The sequence below is a fragment of the Garra rufa genome, chromosome 15, assembly GCF_049309525.1.
Source record: "Garra rufa chromosome 15, GarRuf1.0, whole genome shotgun sequence".
NCBI lineage: Eukaryota > Metazoa > Chordata > Actinopteri > Cypriniformes > Cyprinidae > Garra > Garra rufa.
In genome coordinates, this window is record NC_133375.1 from 21,874,925 (window position 1) to 21,892,581 (window position 17,657).

General features: G+C 38.1%; 1 protein-coding gene across 1 annotated transcript; it reads right to left on the reverse strand.

Moving 5' to 3' along the window:
* Positions 1-877: 877 nt before the first annotated feature.
* LOC141287572 (uncharacterized) lies at positions 878-14,958 on the reverse strand. The gene is made up of 5 exons (XM_073819735.1): positions 14,862-14,958; positions 12,082-12,233; positions 11,620-11,809; positions 11,355-11,506; positions 878-3,030 (listed from the first exon to the last, which is right to left on the reverse strand). The coding sequence occupies exons 1-5, from the start codon at positions 14,881-14,883 to the stop codon at positions 2,944-2,946; spliced, it is 603 nt and encodes a 200-aa protein (XP_073675836.1). The 5' UTR covers positions 14,884-14,958; the 3' UTR covers positions 878-2,943.
* Between the last annotated feature and the right edge of the window lie 2,699 nt (positions 14,959-17,657).

The window sequence follows — 17,657 nt, forward strand, 5'->3', positions numbered from 1 at the left end:
TCCTGAATGTAATGACCCAGTGGAGGCCATAATGTGCATCTGTAAATGCCACAGTCTACTTCAGAAGAACCAGGGACAAGAAGAGAATTTTCTTCTCCCACCTCATAGGAACGATTTGCAAACTTGTAGAGGGTTGTAATGTTTTTTAGCAGATCCTTCGAAACAAGTCCAGTCAGCACATCAGAACCCTCTTCAACCTGTAAAAAAGTTTGCTTTTAAACAAAATATTGGATTCATAGCTGGGGGTGAATCACTAAAGCAGGTTGTCAGCTACTCATAAATAGTTGGGCATTTTAAATACTAAACATTTACTGACACCAACCTTGTACCAGGTGAGTCTCCTGTATTTTACACCTTGTTCAATGTTAGCTGGACATGGTATTTCAATCCAGTCGTGCTCCTTTATTGATACTGACAAGTGAATCAGATGGACTAAAGGAAAGAAATTAAAACAACATTTGATGTATTTATTAAAGACTGCACTCAATGAAACTCAAACGAGATGAACACCGCAGCTTTTCTGTGTTGGAGACGCGAACGCGGGCATTTTGGCATTTTGGTAAACAACCAGACGGTTAGTTTCACTTTTGCACTCTTTCTTTCTCGAACCTTTTGCAATAACGCATTGCATAGAAGTTCCAAAATACGTTGTGTATCTACAAAATACAACATAAGTTGTGCATGCGTATAAATGCATTTTCTACTTACACATTATTAAGTAAATTTGCAGCATGATCAATGTTTCTTGCACTTCCTCCTTTCGTTTTTGCAGAACCGGAATCTCCTAGATGTGATCTCATTGGTCGATTCGTAATGACAACAAACGCTTTTTTTTTTTTTTTTTTTTACATGTTCTTCTTTTATTGTTTATACAATTTAATACAGTTATACTTGCAAAATGAAGCCCAGTACATGTTGTAAATCGACATCAACTTTGGTGTTACGATAATTTGCTTAATTATAACAGTAACACACAAATAAGTCTACAAACAGGAAGTACAGAAGTTATACACCCACACACCCACACACACACATACACTGGTATTCCTATCATTATGGGGACATTCCAGAGGCGTTTGTATAATAACTTTTATATTGTACAAACTGTATTTCCTATGCCCTTACTCTAAACATACCCCTCACACATAACTTTCTGCATTATTACATTTTCAAAAAATTTCATTCTGTATGATTTATAAGCTTGTTTCCTCATGGGGACCAAAAAATGTCCCCACAAGGTCAAAAATGCGCGCACACACACACACACACACACACACACACACACACACACACACACACACACACACAGCAGAAACATTGATTCTATTACTTAAACGTGGACTAGTGGTATATACACTTTTTAATGTTTTTAATTTTTTGTTAAAGAAGTCTCTTCTGCTCACAAAGCCTGTATTTCTTTGATCCAAAGTACAGCAAAAACAGTAAACAACTGAAATATTTTGCTATTTTAAAGAACTGTTTTCTATTTAAATATATTATAAAATATAATTTATTCCTGTGATTTCAAAGCTCAATTTTTAGCATCATTACTCCAGTCACATGGCCCTTTAGAAATCATTCTAATCTTCTAATTTGCTGCTCATAAAACATGTATTATGTTGAAAACAGCTGAGTAGAATTTTTTCAGGTTTTGTTGATAAATAGAAAGTTCAGAAGAACAGCATTTATCTGACATAGAAATCTTTTGTAACATCATAATTGTCTTTATCATCACTTAAGATCCATTTGAAGCATCCTTGCTAAATAAAAGTATTAATTTAGCAAGAAAAAAAAATTATACTGGCTCCAAGCTTTTGAGTGGTATAGTGTATATGTTACAAAAGCTTTTTATTTCAGATAAATCAGATAAAATCAAAGAATTCTGAAAAAAAAATTATGTATGAAACTCTTTTAAAATATTGATGATAATAGTAATAAAAAATGCTATTAATAATAAACAGCAAATCAGCATATTAGAATGATTTCTGAAGGATCATGTGACACTGAAGACTGGAGTAATGATGCTGAACATTTACAAGAATTAATTACATTTCAAAATATATTCAGATAGAAAGCAGTTATTTTAAATAGTAAAATTATTTTACAATATTACTGATTTTACTGTATTTTGGAGGAAATAAATGTAGGCTTGGTTAAACCATTAAAAATCTTACTGTTCAAAAACTTTTGACTGGTAGTAAAATAGGCAATAGTTGTGTTTCTTTCACTGCGTTCCTCAGTTCAACTTTTCAACTACTTAGCTGCATAACTGTGAAACTTCAAAACTGGATGTAAGACTTGACAAAGAAATCAAGTTAAAGTATCAGTATTAGAGTAGAGGTGGACTGAAAAATAAAAGTGTGTCTGCAACTTAATAGTAGCAACTGATGATCCACATGAATAAACAACTGAATTCTAACTATTTTAAATCCAACATTTCTCTGTTTGTTGAATATTTGTCTGTGAGATCATAAAAGATAAATCTTAAGTGTATAATTATTTATCTATATCTTATAAACTGTATTTATAATATATTTATAATAACCCTTAAGTACACAAATGTGCTACGTACAGTGTAAAAAATCTACAGAGAATATACAATTATAAAATTCAAGGACAATCTTTTTTAAAACAAAGTAAATGCAACCGTGTGCAGCTGTGGCAGCCCACAAGCCTAGTAAATTGGAACCCGCCATGACTCTTCTCTCCCTCAACAGCTATAAAACAGACCCCATTATAGTCCGTCCCTCTTCCCCTAGGAATAAACCATCCATAAAAAGTAATTAAGAATAGCCAAACCACACAGAAATACAATGGATCCTATCAACACAACCTAATGGTGCGAACAACCTTGTAAATGTTTACAGGCTTGGGCTGTTTCAACTTGGCTAATGGTTTGAATGGCGTAAAACTAAAACGACCACATCAGCTTTTTAGTGAATTTCACTCTTTCCAGCTTGACCGTCCAGTCTTGCTTCCCCTTACTTCCTGTTTTCTTCTTACGGTTCTAAATATGACTCGATCACACACCTGTGAAAGGAAATTTTACATCAGCCAGGGTTCAAAAGCACTGGAACACATACAAAAAAAACGTTCTCCCACATACTCTCAGCAATCAGCCTGTGGGTTGTCATTTCAAAGATCTGAAATCTAAAGGAATTTTAGTCGTTACAGCAAAACAGCCAAGTGGTAAAAAACAAAAAAAGCTGCAACATTGTGTATAGACTACAAAACCATCACAGGTTTCTGCAGAAAAAAAGCATTGTTTCCTGTGATAGATAAACCGCATGAAATCATTGTTAGGAGGGCAAGTGAGGGGGATTTGTGTGAAGCTTATGGTCTTCACCATCTCTGAAGTTTCCTGTTATGCAACAGTTTCTGTAGAAGTTCATTGCAAGAAAACGCGTAAAATATGTAGGCTGTCGGTCTGCGTAGTGCGTGTTAAAATATGCAGTCAGCATATTACAGGACCACCACAACTGATAATCAGGTCAGAAACATTTTTAAGGGTTATCGCATAACCATGAAATGATCTAAATGATATCTAAATGATAATTTTGCCAACTTTTAAGAGTAGAATACTGTCTAACAGCCTCCAGAGATCACATTTATCAGCTGCATACATTTCAGAAAAGTAAGCATTACATTGAAAAGAAAGAAATTTCCGTAACTTACAGAGCACAAAGAAAAACTGACCATTTTATTACCCCTACTTTTATGAAATGAGACATACAATTAAACCAAAAATCATTCAGACAACAGATATTTTTTAATGTATTTTTACTAGTGGGTGCAGGACACTATAGTATATCTATGTAAGTGAGTATAGCAAAATAAAGCAAACTGTGACATATTACACCCCAAAAAATACTTCATACAGTGGACTTGTAGTCAAATTTGGGACCAAAATTTTGATTTGACTCTTTGACCTGTCCATGTTTTGTTACATACCTTTCTATCAAAGTTATCTGAAATTAGCAAGTTGAATTTGTTCTGTCACAGTTCTGTCTTGAGTTCTTGTCATATTTTATTACCATTTTACCACTATAGAGAATAAACTGTGGTAGTGTAAGAAATATTGAAGGTGTCTGAATACATTTTGGTTTGACTCTATGTGGCTACAAAATGAGACACAGCTCATGTCTGTTTTGAGAACATCTAGAACACACATGAATAGTCTGAAAGCCACAAAGATCATTTTTTTACTTTATGAGGTGTTCAACACAATTGAAAAAAGTCAGACTTTGTGTTATAAACACACCACACATAATATAATGAAAAAAACCTTTTGATATTTTCTCATAATTCCATTTTTTTTTTTTCACATTTTATATCTTCATTTCTCACAGTGTGACTTTATGTCTCACAATTGTGGCTTTATAATTTGTCTTTATTATAAAAGATTAGGGGTCAGTACTTTTTTTAAATATAAAAAGAGTTTTATGTTCTCCTAGGTTGCATTTATTTAATTAAAAATATAGTGAAGCATATATACAGTATCAAACATAAAAGTGAGTACACCCCTCACATTTTAGTATATCTTCTCCAGGGTCAAGGGACAATACTATAGAAATGAAACTTGGATATATTTTAGAGTAGTCAATGTGCAGCTTGTATAGCAGAATAGATTTGCTGTCCTCTGAAAATAACTCAACATACAGCCATTATTGTCAAAATAGCTGGCAACAAAAGTGAGTACACCCTAATCGATTACAGCAGTTGTTTAACCATGCAAAGCCATATGTCTTATTCATCATGTTTATGTTTTTGTCTGCTTGACAGGACCATAAAAAGGTGTGTATCTTGTATTAGAGCAGTTAAAACTAGGTGCTTTAAGTAAAATTCTCTCATACTGACCACTGGATGTTCAACATGGCATCTCATGGCAAAGAACTCTCTGAGGATTTGAGAATTAGAATTGTTGCTCTCCACAAAGATGGCTGTGGTTCAGTAACACCCTGAAACCGACTTATACTACAGTGGTCGGGGTCAAACAGATGGTTTCCAAGAGCAGGCCTTGCAAGGGTCGATCAACGAAGCTGAGCACTTGTTCTGTGAGTCAGGTGCAGAACCTGGCTTTAAAAAACAGATGCATGAGTGCTGAGGTTGCAGAAGTAGAGGGTCAGCTTGTCAGTGCTCAGACCGTACGCCACAAAACTGCAACAAGCCAGTTTGCATAGGTGTCGTCCCAGAAGGAAGCTTCATCTAAAGCTGGCTCACAAGAAAGCCCGCAAACAGTTTGCTGAAGACAACCTGTCCAAGAGCATGAATTACAGGAACCATGTCCTGTTGTCACGGTTCACACATCCGCTGTGTTCTCAGGTCCCGTGATGTGTGTGTGTGACTGTGGTGTACGTCATGCTCATCAGCGCAGCTGCCGATCGTTACACTCACCAGGTGCCACTCATTTACGATCACTACTTAAACTCACTCATTCCTCTGTTTCCCCGTCAGATTATTCACCTAGATTCTCTGTCACCACTGCTGTTCGTGTTTCATGGAGTTCGTGTTCTTGGAGTCTTGTCGTACTGGATGTGTATGTGATTTGTCTTCGTGGGATTCGTTGTGACTGTTTCATCTGTGTCTTCACTCACATCTGGATCTTCACTTCACCAGCACCATCTTGCCCCTGCCTCACCCAACCGAGAGACATTCTCTTCACTGTTCTGCACTGTTGGATTCGGGAGCTGAGGGTAATTTTATGGACATTACTTTTGCACGACACCACCAAGTTCCCCTCCTCCCCCTCACTGACATTATTGCCGTCCACGCACTCAACGGACAGTCCCTTCCTGACATCCCCCTCATTACTGATTCCATAACTCTCACTGTGTCTGGCAACCACAGTGAGAGTATCCCGTTTTACATTTTGGACTCCCCCCATGCACCCATTGTCTTAGGACACCCCTGGTTCACCAAGCATAATCCCCGTATCGATTGGCAGCTTAAATCTGTGTCTGAGTGGAGCATTAAGTGTTATGAATCTTGTCTTGTGTCTGCTTGTCCGTCTGTTTCTAGCTCTGTGTTTCAGGAGAAGGCGGCGGATCTGTGTAACGTGCCCGCGGAGTACCTCGACCTGAAGGAAGTGTTCAGTAAGTCTCGGGCTGCTTCTCTCCCTCCTCATCGTCCCTATGACTGTGCTATAGAGTTACTGCCAGGTACGTCTCCGCCTAAGGGCAAACTTTATTCACTCTCAGTTCCTGAGAGAGAGGCTATGGAGAAATATATTTCTGATTCTCTAACAGCGGGGTTCATTCGCCCCTCCTCTTCACCAGCGGGGGCGGGGTTCTTTTTTGTGGGGAAGAAAGACGGATCTCTGCAGCCTTGTATTGATTACCGAGGGCTGAACAATATTACGGTAAAGAATACTTATCCTTTGCCGTTAATATCTTCAGCCTTTGAGAGGTTGCAGGGAGCGTCGGTCTTTACAAAATTGGATTTAAGGAATGCTTATCATTTGGTCCGCATCAGGAGGGGTGATGAATGGAAGACCGCCTTCAACACCCCCAGGGGGCACTTTGAATACTTGGTCATGCCCTTCGGCTTGTCCAACTCCCCAGGGGTCTTTCAGGCACTCGTTAATGACGTGTTGCGAGATATGGTAGATCAGTTCATATATGTCTACCTGGACGACATATTGATTTTTTCTTCTTCTCTCCAGGAACATGTGCAACACGTCAGACGAGTGCTTCAGAGGCTGTTAGAGAATGGGCTTTTTGTCAAGGCGGAGAAATGCGATTTTCATGCACAGTCTGTTCCTTTCTTAGGGTACATCGTGTCGTCTGAGGGTATGCGCATGGATCCCGAGAAGGTTAAGGCTGTGGTGGATTGGCCAAGCCCAGATTCCCGTAAGGCCCTACAGAGGTTTCTGGGGTTTGCCAATTTCTACCGGCGTTTCATTCGCAACTTCAGCCAACTAGCCGCAACTCTGACTGCCTTGACCTCCCCCAGAACGACGTTCAGGTGGTCAGACGCAGCCGAGGTTGCGTTTGCCAACCTCAAAAGCCGCTTTGTTTCGGCTCCCATCCTGGTAACCCCTGATCCCTCACGTCAGTTCGTGGTGGAGGTCGATGCGTCAGAGGTGGGGGTAAGTGCGGTGCTTTCACAGCGCTCACCCGCGGACGACAAGATGCATCCCTGCGCGTTTTTTTCACATCGCATGTCGCCAGCCGAAACAAATTATGATATTGGTAACAGAGAGTAGTTGGCAGTCAAGCTAGCATTGGAGGAATGGCGCCACTGGTTAGAAGGGTCGGGGGTACCTTTTATCGTTTGGACAGATCATAAGAACCTGGAATATATCAGAACCGCTAAAAGACTGAACTCTAGGCAGGCTCGGTGGGCTCTTTTCTTCGGACGTTTTGATTTTACTCTCTCGTACCGCCCGGGTTCCAAAAATATCAAACCCGATTCTTTGTCACGTATTTTTGACCGCTCCGATCGCCCGTCTACTCCCGAGGGTATTTTTCCTGAGACACTTATTGTCTCTGCCCTCAATTGGGAGGTCGAATCGAAGGTTAAGACAGCCTTACATGGGGTAACGCCTCCGGCCGGTTGCCCACCTAACCGTTTGTTTGTGCCAGACAGTCTACGGTCCGAAGTTATCCAGTGGGGACATTGTTCCAATGTGGCTTGTCATCCAGGGGTAAGTCGCACCTTACATTTGGTTAAACAAAGATTTTGGTGGCCACTTATGGCTCGTGATGTTCGCAGTTTTGTTTTGGCTTGCTCAGTTTGTGCCACTGGTAGGGATGGGAATTGATAAGATTTTTACGATTCCAATTCCATTTTCGATTCTGCTTAACGATTCGATTCTTTATCGATTCCCTTATCGATTCTCATTTAGAAGAAAAGAGACAACAAATTGTTGATTAGCATCACCATCACCAATGAGAAAATTTATTAAATAATAAAATAAATATTCTTCTGTAAAATTTACAAAATACAACATAAATTATTTTGTGGCAATTCTACAAGAATGTGCAAAATTTTCTAATAGAAATTAAAATTCTCCTTTTTAAAAGGATATATATGAACTCAAAAATAGAACTGTCAGCCAGTGACAAATACAATACAGTGTAAAATGCAGCTGAACTGTGCATTTTGCAAATCTGCAACCATCAGCTTGCTATGAAGATTTAACAATTATTTTGCAAAAAAATAAGTATATCTGCTTTTTCAGGAACGATACGTGATCTTTCTGGACTTATGTGATGGTCATCAAAATGTAATGAGAAGGCGTTCATTTAACGTTAACCGTTACTAACAGCAAGTTTTACACAGCTAATATGATGGCAGTGTTTGTTAGTTAATTAGTTATTAGTTATTAAATATCAGTTTTATTAGCCGAGGAAATAACGTTGTTGCTGCTGCTGCCGCTGCTGGGTTGAGAACTGTTAGTCCGGAGCGGATCGAAAACGCAACATTCTTTTATTGTTATTGCATGCTGTGTGCGCAAATGTTTTAGCATGTTAGTGGTATTTCCTCCCTTTGAGGAAATATCTACGCTGCAAGTATTGCAAGTTGCCCTATTTTCGTCTTTTTTGGTGAAATACAACCAGACTTTTGAGCGTTTGTTCCGCTTAGGAGCCATGCTTACTATTGACTGAGCGTAAGCTACGCAACGTGCGTACGTTACGCAATGCGCGTGATGACGTCATTCGTGCCCACTGGAATCGTTAAGGGAATCGTTTGCAAATTTTGCAAACGATTCAAAGGAATTGAAACACTGGGAACCGGTTCTCAACAAGAACCGGTTTTCGATTCCCATCCCTAGCCACTGGTAAGACTTCTAACAGACCCCCAGATGGGCTCCTCCAACCGCTGCCAATCCCTTCGAGACCCTGGTCCCATATCGCACTAGATTTTGTTACCGCCCTCCCACCCTCCCAGGGTAACACGGTAGTTTTGACCGTGGTGGACCGATTCTCGAAGGCGGTTCATTTCATTCCCTTGCCCAAATTACCGTCAGCCAAGGAGACAGCGTTGGCAGTCGTGGACCACGTCTTTCGGTTACATGGCCTCCCGACAGACGTGGTCTCCGACAGAGGACCTCAATTTGTGTCCAAATTTTGGCGAGAGTTTTGTAGACTTCTGGGGGCCACTGTTAGTCTCTCTTCGGGGTTCCATCCTCAAAGCAATGGGCAAACTGAGAGAGCCAACCAAGATTTGGAGAGAGCATTACGATGTATGTTCACCAGAAATCCTTCCTCCTGGAGCCAACAACTTTCTATGGTGGAGTACGCCCACAATTCGTTACCAGTATCTTCCACGGGCCTATCCCCATTTGAATGTAGCATAGGGTACCAGCCACCTATTTTTCCTAGTCTGGAATCCGAAGTCGCGGTCCCCTCCGCTCACGCCTTCGTCCAGAGGTGCCATCGTACCTGGACTAGAGCCCGTGAGACTCTAGTCCAGGTGGGAGCGCGCACCAAGGCCAAAGCCGATCGCCACCGGTCTAGGCCTCCCGTATACGTCGTCGGTTCTAAAGTGTGGCTTTCTACAAAAAACATTCCTCTCCGATCCGTGTCGAATAAACTGGCTCCCAAATTTATTGGCCCGTTTGTTGTCACCAAAATCATTAGTCCGGTGGCAGTCCGCCTCAATCTCCCTCCAGTGTACAGGAGAATTCATCCCGTGTTCCATGTTTCCAAAATTAAGCCCGTGTTTTTTGCACGCATTAATCCGCCCACCCCGGTTCCCCCACCGCCGCGGCTCGTAGACGGGGAGCCTACCTATTCGGTCAACCGTATTCTGGACTCTAGGCGAAGGGGACGCGGATTTCAGTACTTGGTGGACTAGGAAGGTTACGGTCCGGAGGAGAGAAGTTGGGTGCCTGCCAGAGACATCCTGGATCACTCCCTTATTGATGACTTTAATCAACAGGTACAGATGGCTGGGAACGTCAGGGGACGTTCCTAAGGGAGGGGGTACTGTCACGGTTCACACATCTGCTGTGTTCTCAGGTCCCGTGATGTGTGTGTGTGACTGTGGTGTACGTCATGCTCATCAGCGCAGCTGCCGATCGTTACACTCACCAGGTGCCACTCATTTACGATCACTACTTAAACTCACTCATTCCTCTGTTTCCCCGTCAGATTATTCACCTAGATTCTCTGTCACCACTGCTGTTCGTGTTTCATGGAGTTCGTGTTCTTGGAGTCTTGTCGTACTGGATGTGTATGTGATTTGTCTTCGTGGGATTCGTTGTGACTGTTTCATCTGTGTCTTCACTCACATCTGGATTCACTTCACCAGCACCATCTTGCCCCTGCCTCACCCAACCGAGAGACATTCTCTTCACTGTTTGTATTGCCATCATCATCATCTTTAATAAACTGGTTATATTCTGCTTTTGCTTCCGCTCTGCTTACTTCACCCGTTACACCTGTGGTCTGTTGAGAGTATAAGATAAACTTGTTTGGCTCAGATAGTGGTCCAGCATGTGTGATGATGTCCTGGTGAGGAGTACCAAGAAATTTGTCTTGCCTACAGTCAAGCATGGTGGTGGTACCATCATGGTCTGGGGCTGCATGAGTGCTGCTGGTACTGGGGAGCTGCAGTTCATTGAGGGAAACATGGATTCCATTATGTACTGTACATTCTGAAGCAGAACATGATGCCTTCCCTCCAGAAACTAGTTCCAACTGCAGTTTTCCAACATGATAACGATCCCAAACACACCACCAAGATGACTGCTGCCTTGCTGAGGAAGCTGAAGGTGAAGGTGATGGTGTGGCCAAGTATGTCTCTAGACCTGAACACTTTTAAGCACCTGTGGGGCATCCTCAAGTTTAAAGTGGAGAAGCACCATGTGTCTAATGCCCAGCAGCTCTGTGAGGAGTGGAAGAGGATCCCAGCAACAACCTGTGCAGCTCGGGTCAATTCCAAGCCCAGGATGATTAAGGCAGTACCAGATAACAATTTGACACTAATGGCTGTATGTATGAGTAATTTTTACTGGACAATAAATCTATACTGCTATACAAGCTGCACATTGCTTTTAGCAATGCATATTACTAATCAAAAGTTAAGTTTTGATATATGTTTGGTAGGAAATTTCCAAAACATCTTAAATGGAACATTATCTTTACTTAATATCCTAAGGATTTTTGACATAAAAGGCTATTGCTATTATGCAATGTATGCAGCAATATTGGCTATTGCTACAAATATTCCTGTGATACTTATGACTAGTTTTGTGGTTCTGGGTCAAAAATGGTCTAAATATCAAGTGGGAAAGCATTAACTTAATTAGTTTGACGTTTGTGTGAAAAATGCAGTGCGGTCTGTTTGTTTCCTGAAAATCTCTGTGAGTCTTTTAACTGACTGATTAGGAGTGATGTTATACTTACCCCCACAGTTATAATGCAAAGAACAATTTTGGTCACGGTGATAAGAGAAAGGCCGATCACAGCCCAGGGAACAGTTAATTCTTCTACAGCAGGACAGGAATCAGCAGGGACTGTGGTGCTGATGGGATAAACTGTGCTCAAATTCAAACATTCTGAAAATTAAGAAAACCATAATTTGTTAACTGGGATACTTAGTTTTATGAGATCATGCATGCAATTATAAATATAATATAAGTGTTAAACATTGACATTGGGTCTAAATTACCTGAGATATTCAATACAACAGAAGATTCGTCATTTTGACCTCCAACATCTGCAGCCAGGTAGCATTTATATTTTCCAGAGTCTGAAGGCTGCACTCCATTTAACACCAGGGTCTCTTTATCTCCCAGAGAAATGGACGTAAAGTTATACAATGTATAGCTATTGCTTTTCCTCTTAATGATAGGACTTTTCTAGAAATGAAAGACATGGCTTTGTTAGGGGATTTTGTTGTGTTGTGGTGTGGTGTTTTCTGGTTAGACAGAACGACTAGGTGAATGCAAAATGGTACGCCACTGAGGGGCAGAGGATACCACTCATCAAAGGAAATGCTTTGTTTGCTGGCTAACCATCACTTTGTATGCAGCTTTCTTTTAAAAAACGTTCAAAATCCTTTCTACAAAGAAAGACTCCACAACCATTACAATAATGTCAATCAAGTTAAAAAGTTATAAAGGTAACTCACCTCTGTTTTATACCACATGATGTAACGGTAAGTTTTTGTTCGGTCGGCAGCTTTACAAGGAAGTCTGACGGTATCATTACAGTTACCCTTAATAACTTCTGTGTCTTCTGAAATACCGCAGTGCAATGCTGCCATTGCAAACAACAGCAGTGCTGTGAAGAGAAATAAATACATAATGGAAAGTAAACATCAATCTGAAAGTGACCCTGGACCACAAAAGCAGTTTTAAGTAGCACAGGTATATTTGTAGCAATAGCCAAAAATACATTATATGGGTCAATATGCTACATTTTTCTTTTATGCCAAAAATAATTATGATAGTATGTAAAGATCATGTTCCATAAAGACATTTTGTAAATTTCCTACCAAAAATATATTAAAACTTATTTTTTGATTAGTAATATGCATTACTAAGAACTTCATCTTGACAACTTTTAAAGTGATTTTCTCAGTATTTTGATTATGTTGTCCCATCCTAACAAAACATACATCAATGGAAAACTTATTTATCCAACTTTCAGATGATGTATAAATCTCAATTTCCAAAAAACGACCCTTATGATTGGTTTTGTGGTCCAGGGTCACACATGTTCCACTGAGGTGGGCAACTGAAACTAGCACTACTTTCATTTCTCAAATTTCACTCTTTTTTTTTAATACACTTGCAACTGGCACCATCTTCCATATGCGTTATCATTTGTAGTACAAATGACTGAAGTATTAAATGGAGAGTTGACCCCAAAAAATTTAATTTGTCATAATTTGCTCACCCCCGTGTTATTTGAAATCTATATGAATTTCTTTCTTCTGTTAAACTAAAATGAAAATATTTGAAAGCATGTTGGTAAACAAACAGTTGATGGACCACACTGGCTTCCATAGTATAGTTTTACCCTCTGTGGAAGTCAATGGCTTTTAACCCTAACCCACAACCAAAAAACACATTTAAAATCATTTAAGTATTCAAATCTTGTTACTTAAGATCCAATTATATTTCAAATACCAGTAAGCTATATATATAAAATCATCATTTAGTGGGTACTTGCAATTGGGAGATGGCTGTTCATTGGCTCTCATAGCTACATGGTAGATAGGCCCATCGTTTTGAGGTAAATGTTCAAAAGTATGAAAAATCTGTGTGTAACTTTAAGGAACATCACTACCGAACATTTATCTATAATTATTTTAAAAATTTTAAGTTATTCTATAACATTTAGTTTTTATATGTGTACAACTGTTCAAAACTGTGCTATCTAACCATGCGCTCATTAGCATCTTTGAGCTAGGCTTAAAAGTATCTAAAATTGTCACTACCGAAACATGTCAAGACTGAAACATTTGATAAGGTTTCTGTAGTAACATTTTTTTTATTTTATTTTGGATGTTATTTAATAAATAAAATAAACAAATAAACAATATAAACAATTTTTAAACAATTTTTTTAGCACTTTAGTATGTGGGTTGAAATTCTGCAATGTGATGTGGTCACTACCAAAACGTTACTGTCACTAACGAAAATGTGAAGTCACAACCGAAACATGGGATGTTTTGTCAAAAATAAAGTATACTGAATTATCAACTATGATGTTATGATAGTGTTTGGTTCAATGTATATTCAAACTAATGAATATTTAATTTTGAATTCTGTATGACCAACTTTTTGCCTTTTACAAAGAAAAATTGGAATCAAAATAAACTAATCTCATAAATCACACTTTAAATATTGATTTACCTCTGAAAATGTTTAAATGAAATAGAAAAAAATACATATTAACAAGGAAGATGTAAGTCAAATCTTAATAGGTCGATATAACCCTTCTTATTAAATGATATATTACTGTGTTTCGGTAGTGACATTTCCAACTTTGAACCAATTCTGTAGAATGGGCCACATATTGGTTATTTCATACAACTGACCTGACACAGCTCAAATAAATCTTTGAACAGTCAGTAAAAACATCACACACAAAATTAATGGCTTCCTATGAAGTCAAATGAGGTATAAACGTAATAAATCACCATATTTTAAGGTACAGTGCATATGTCAAACAAGAAAAAAATATATTGTTCTAGTGATTGAGACAATAGTATTCATAAAAAGATAGTTATGTATTTGAAGTTAAGACTTTTAAATTACCATGAAAGCTCATTCACAGATCTGAAAGTATGTACAAAATAGTTTTGATGAAAAAGAGAGGAAGTTCAGATTGTCCATATTCTACAATCATTACATTGACTACACTGATGTATTAATGATTCATTTTGGGAATGTAAAATATGAAAAAACTGAAACAAGACTTGTAAGACAAGTGACTTGCTTGCTCGTTTGTTACGACAACTAAAATAAAGAAAACTGTCTGGCATACATCCTCACATTCACTCGCTTTAACTGTACGATTGCACGATTTTTGTCAAATTTCCCTTCTCTAACCTCAAACTCATTTCTCTATTTAACAGAACAGAGAAGTTACGAAAAGAGATCAAATGGAATAAGACTAAAGTGAAAATATTTTCGCTTGTGTATCTCTATTTAAGCCATTTTTTTTTTTTTACATCGAACCATTTTGAATCAGTTTAAATGCAGCATACAGGAAGCACTCAAAATGACCACACAAACCAATTTCTGTAAACCTAATGCTTAAGTTCAATATAATATCATATATATTAGATATATTTACAGTATTTTTAAAGTAGGAGGGTTTGAAAGATAAAAGTTTGATCATTAAGCTTCAATATGTTAAAAGTCAATTTTTATGAAATCAAGTCTGATGTTTACTCACCTGAAATCTTCAGATTTCTCATTCTGAGTTTTTTACAGTGAGTAAAACACAGCCATCAGTGGCAACAGCTGTTTCTTGTCATTCTTAATCTACAGACAGTAGGAAAGTAAGTCATCAAAAAGATTAAAATGCTGCTTGGGGAAAAGTGAAACTGTCTCACAATCTCATGCATGTCTCAATTCTGCCCTCTGGTGTGAGTGGGACATGATGATAAACAGAAAGTTGTACATAAAACACAATATGAAAATGATAACTGACTTAATTTCTTTTCGTTTGTTGTTTGCTTGTTTTTTTAGTTTTTAACTTAATCATTGACTTTCATGCTATGCATATTTGACTTTTCACTGACTTTGGACCAAAATATTGGACAAGACAGATATTTTTAATATGTTGCAGAATCAGAAACAGTGCTGGTATAAAAAAAAAACTAAATGATATTAGTATTACAAAATTAATTAATAGTCAAATAAGTAATACCTCAGATTAAAAACAAATTGTGGCTAATTCTTTGTTTGTTAATTGCAACAGTATTGTAGTTATCGATTTTAAACTAATGTGCAACTGAAAAGATCCCGTCATACGCTTTTCTGGGACACTTGAAATTTAGCTCAGGAGCATTCATATTGCTTCTAGATGTTACTACACCTCGAGTGGAGTTAAACTGGCAAATTCATTTGAATGAGTATGATTTAGAAAGGCACACACCTCTCAGAAAAGGTCTAACAGCTGAAAATGCATATCAGAGCAAAAAAGTCCTGAGGTCAAGATAACTGCCTGTAGAGCTCAGTGACAGACTTGTGTTAAGGCAATGATCTAGGGAAGAGTTCAGAAACAAATCTGCTGCATTGAAGGTTCACAGAAGCATGTAGCCTCCATTATCCCTAATGGAAGACGATTGGAACAACTAGGACTCTAGAAAATGTCTGCCAGCCCCCATCCAAGCTGACAGAGCTTGAGAGGTGAAAAGGTGAGGCAAGGAATGGCAGATAATTGCCAAATGCAGATGTGCAAAGCTTGACACATCAAAGACTTGAGGCTATAAAGGTGCTTCAACTATGTACTGAGTTAAGGGTATGAATACTTATGCAATGTACTTATTTCAGCGTTTTATTTTTAATAAATTTGTAAAATTTGCAAATCTGGTTTTTGCTTTGTCATTATTATGGTGTATGGAGTGTAAATTGATGTGGGGAAAAACGAATTTAAAGCAGTTTAACATAATGCTGCAACAAAACAAAATGTAAAAAAATGAAGGGGTATGACAATGGATATTTACAACAAAAATCAATTTATGTCAAATTACTTTAAAACCAAATACTAATTAGTTGTAATTCTAAATTTTTAAAATTTGCCACTATCCTAGGTTTTGTCCATTTGTCAGTAAGAGTTTTTAAAACACAATACAATTTAAAATGCTCCCTTATTCTTTAATATATTTTAATATGTACAAGTCAGAATAACCATGTTGTTTGAATTTTTACATAAACATTGTGTTACACTGAATGACAAAGTAACATTATTTCAACCAAATTGTGACATATTTTTCTTCAAAAACCTATTTGAAACATTAAAAGTAGACATTTTACTTACATTTAATGTGCTTTCTATGGACATAAAATCACTTTTGTAAATTTGCTTTGATGTGGACATCTTAACATCTTTAACTCATATATGCATAAATATTTTAACATCTATTTTACTTCGTATAAAAGCGTATCTTTATGTTATGCTCATAATGCTTAATTACCTATGTTAAAACACTTTTATTTACTTGTATTCAAGACGTATAGAAACACACTATACCTTATCTCTCTCCTAAGGTTTTGGCCCCATTATAGCCTCACAGTGTTACCACAGCCAGCCACTGAAAGTTGATGTTTAAACCTACAACAACTGGCAGAAAATTAAAAATATATATATATATTAAACACAGGACAACTTCATTCATAAGATTCAAAAATATGTTTGCACTATAGTGAAACCGAATTGATCACTTTTATAGAGATAGATGTTGCATGTTTGACGTCTCATTTCTGTTAAATATAATGTAATATACTGGAAATACTGCCAGAATAGAAACTGACGCAAAATGGAAAAAATTACTGTTGTTCAGTTTAATAAAAGGTGACTGGAAAAAAACTCAATTTGTGTTAGTCATTGATGTAGTGTTTTGCACTTGTGGTTTATCATAACAGAACATTAACGTCACCATTATGTTGAAATAGTGTTATTTATGATCATTTGAAAGTATTATTTAAACATTTGTAATGTATTTTAATGTTTGACATGAAGAAGCCACCTGCTACTGTTGTGGACATTAGAAATATTTCAACAAAAGGTTACACAACTATCTTCTCCTGTTTCTCTCTCACTCACGTTGTCTTGCTCTTTGGAAGTCTTTGTTTTCCTTTGAGTGCCATCTGCAGTCACAAATGGCTGAATCACAGAGCCGTAAAGCTGCTCTTCCACTGCAGTAAATAAGGCGTCTGTGAAAGTGGTTGACTTGCTTTTCCTCAGTCCGGAACTCGACCCTCTCCTCTCCTCTCCTCTCTCTCTGGACGCAGAGATCCTCCTGCCCGTAATTGACCATATGACATGCTCTCCTCCATCCTGTTGTTCTTCATGTTGGGGATCCCCCACTTTTTTCCTTTTTCTTCCCTCCTTCTTGCCCTCTATTTGTCCCAGTGTTTGCTTGAGACTTACTTGCTGACAGGATAGTGAGGGATCAGGATATTAATAGGAGGCTGTATGAATAGGAAGAGGAAGACACAGAGAGAGGGGTTGTGATTACGCCAT

What these genes read in the sequence shown, in the direction of transcription:
- LOC141287572 (XM_073819735.1), bottom strand. Translation starts at nt 14,883, where the DNA reads ATGAGAAATCTGAAGATTTCAG. An exon ending in GAGAAATCTGAAGATTTCAG is followed by an intron (nt 12,234 to 14,861) that starts GTGAGTAAACAT and finishes TTCTCTTCACAG; the next exon opens with CACTGCTGTTGTTTGCAATG. An exon ending in TTTGCATTATAACTGTGGGG is followed by an intron (nt 3,031 to 11,354) that starts GTAAGTATAACA and finishes TTCCTTTCACAG; the next exon opens with GTGTGTGATCGAGTCATATT.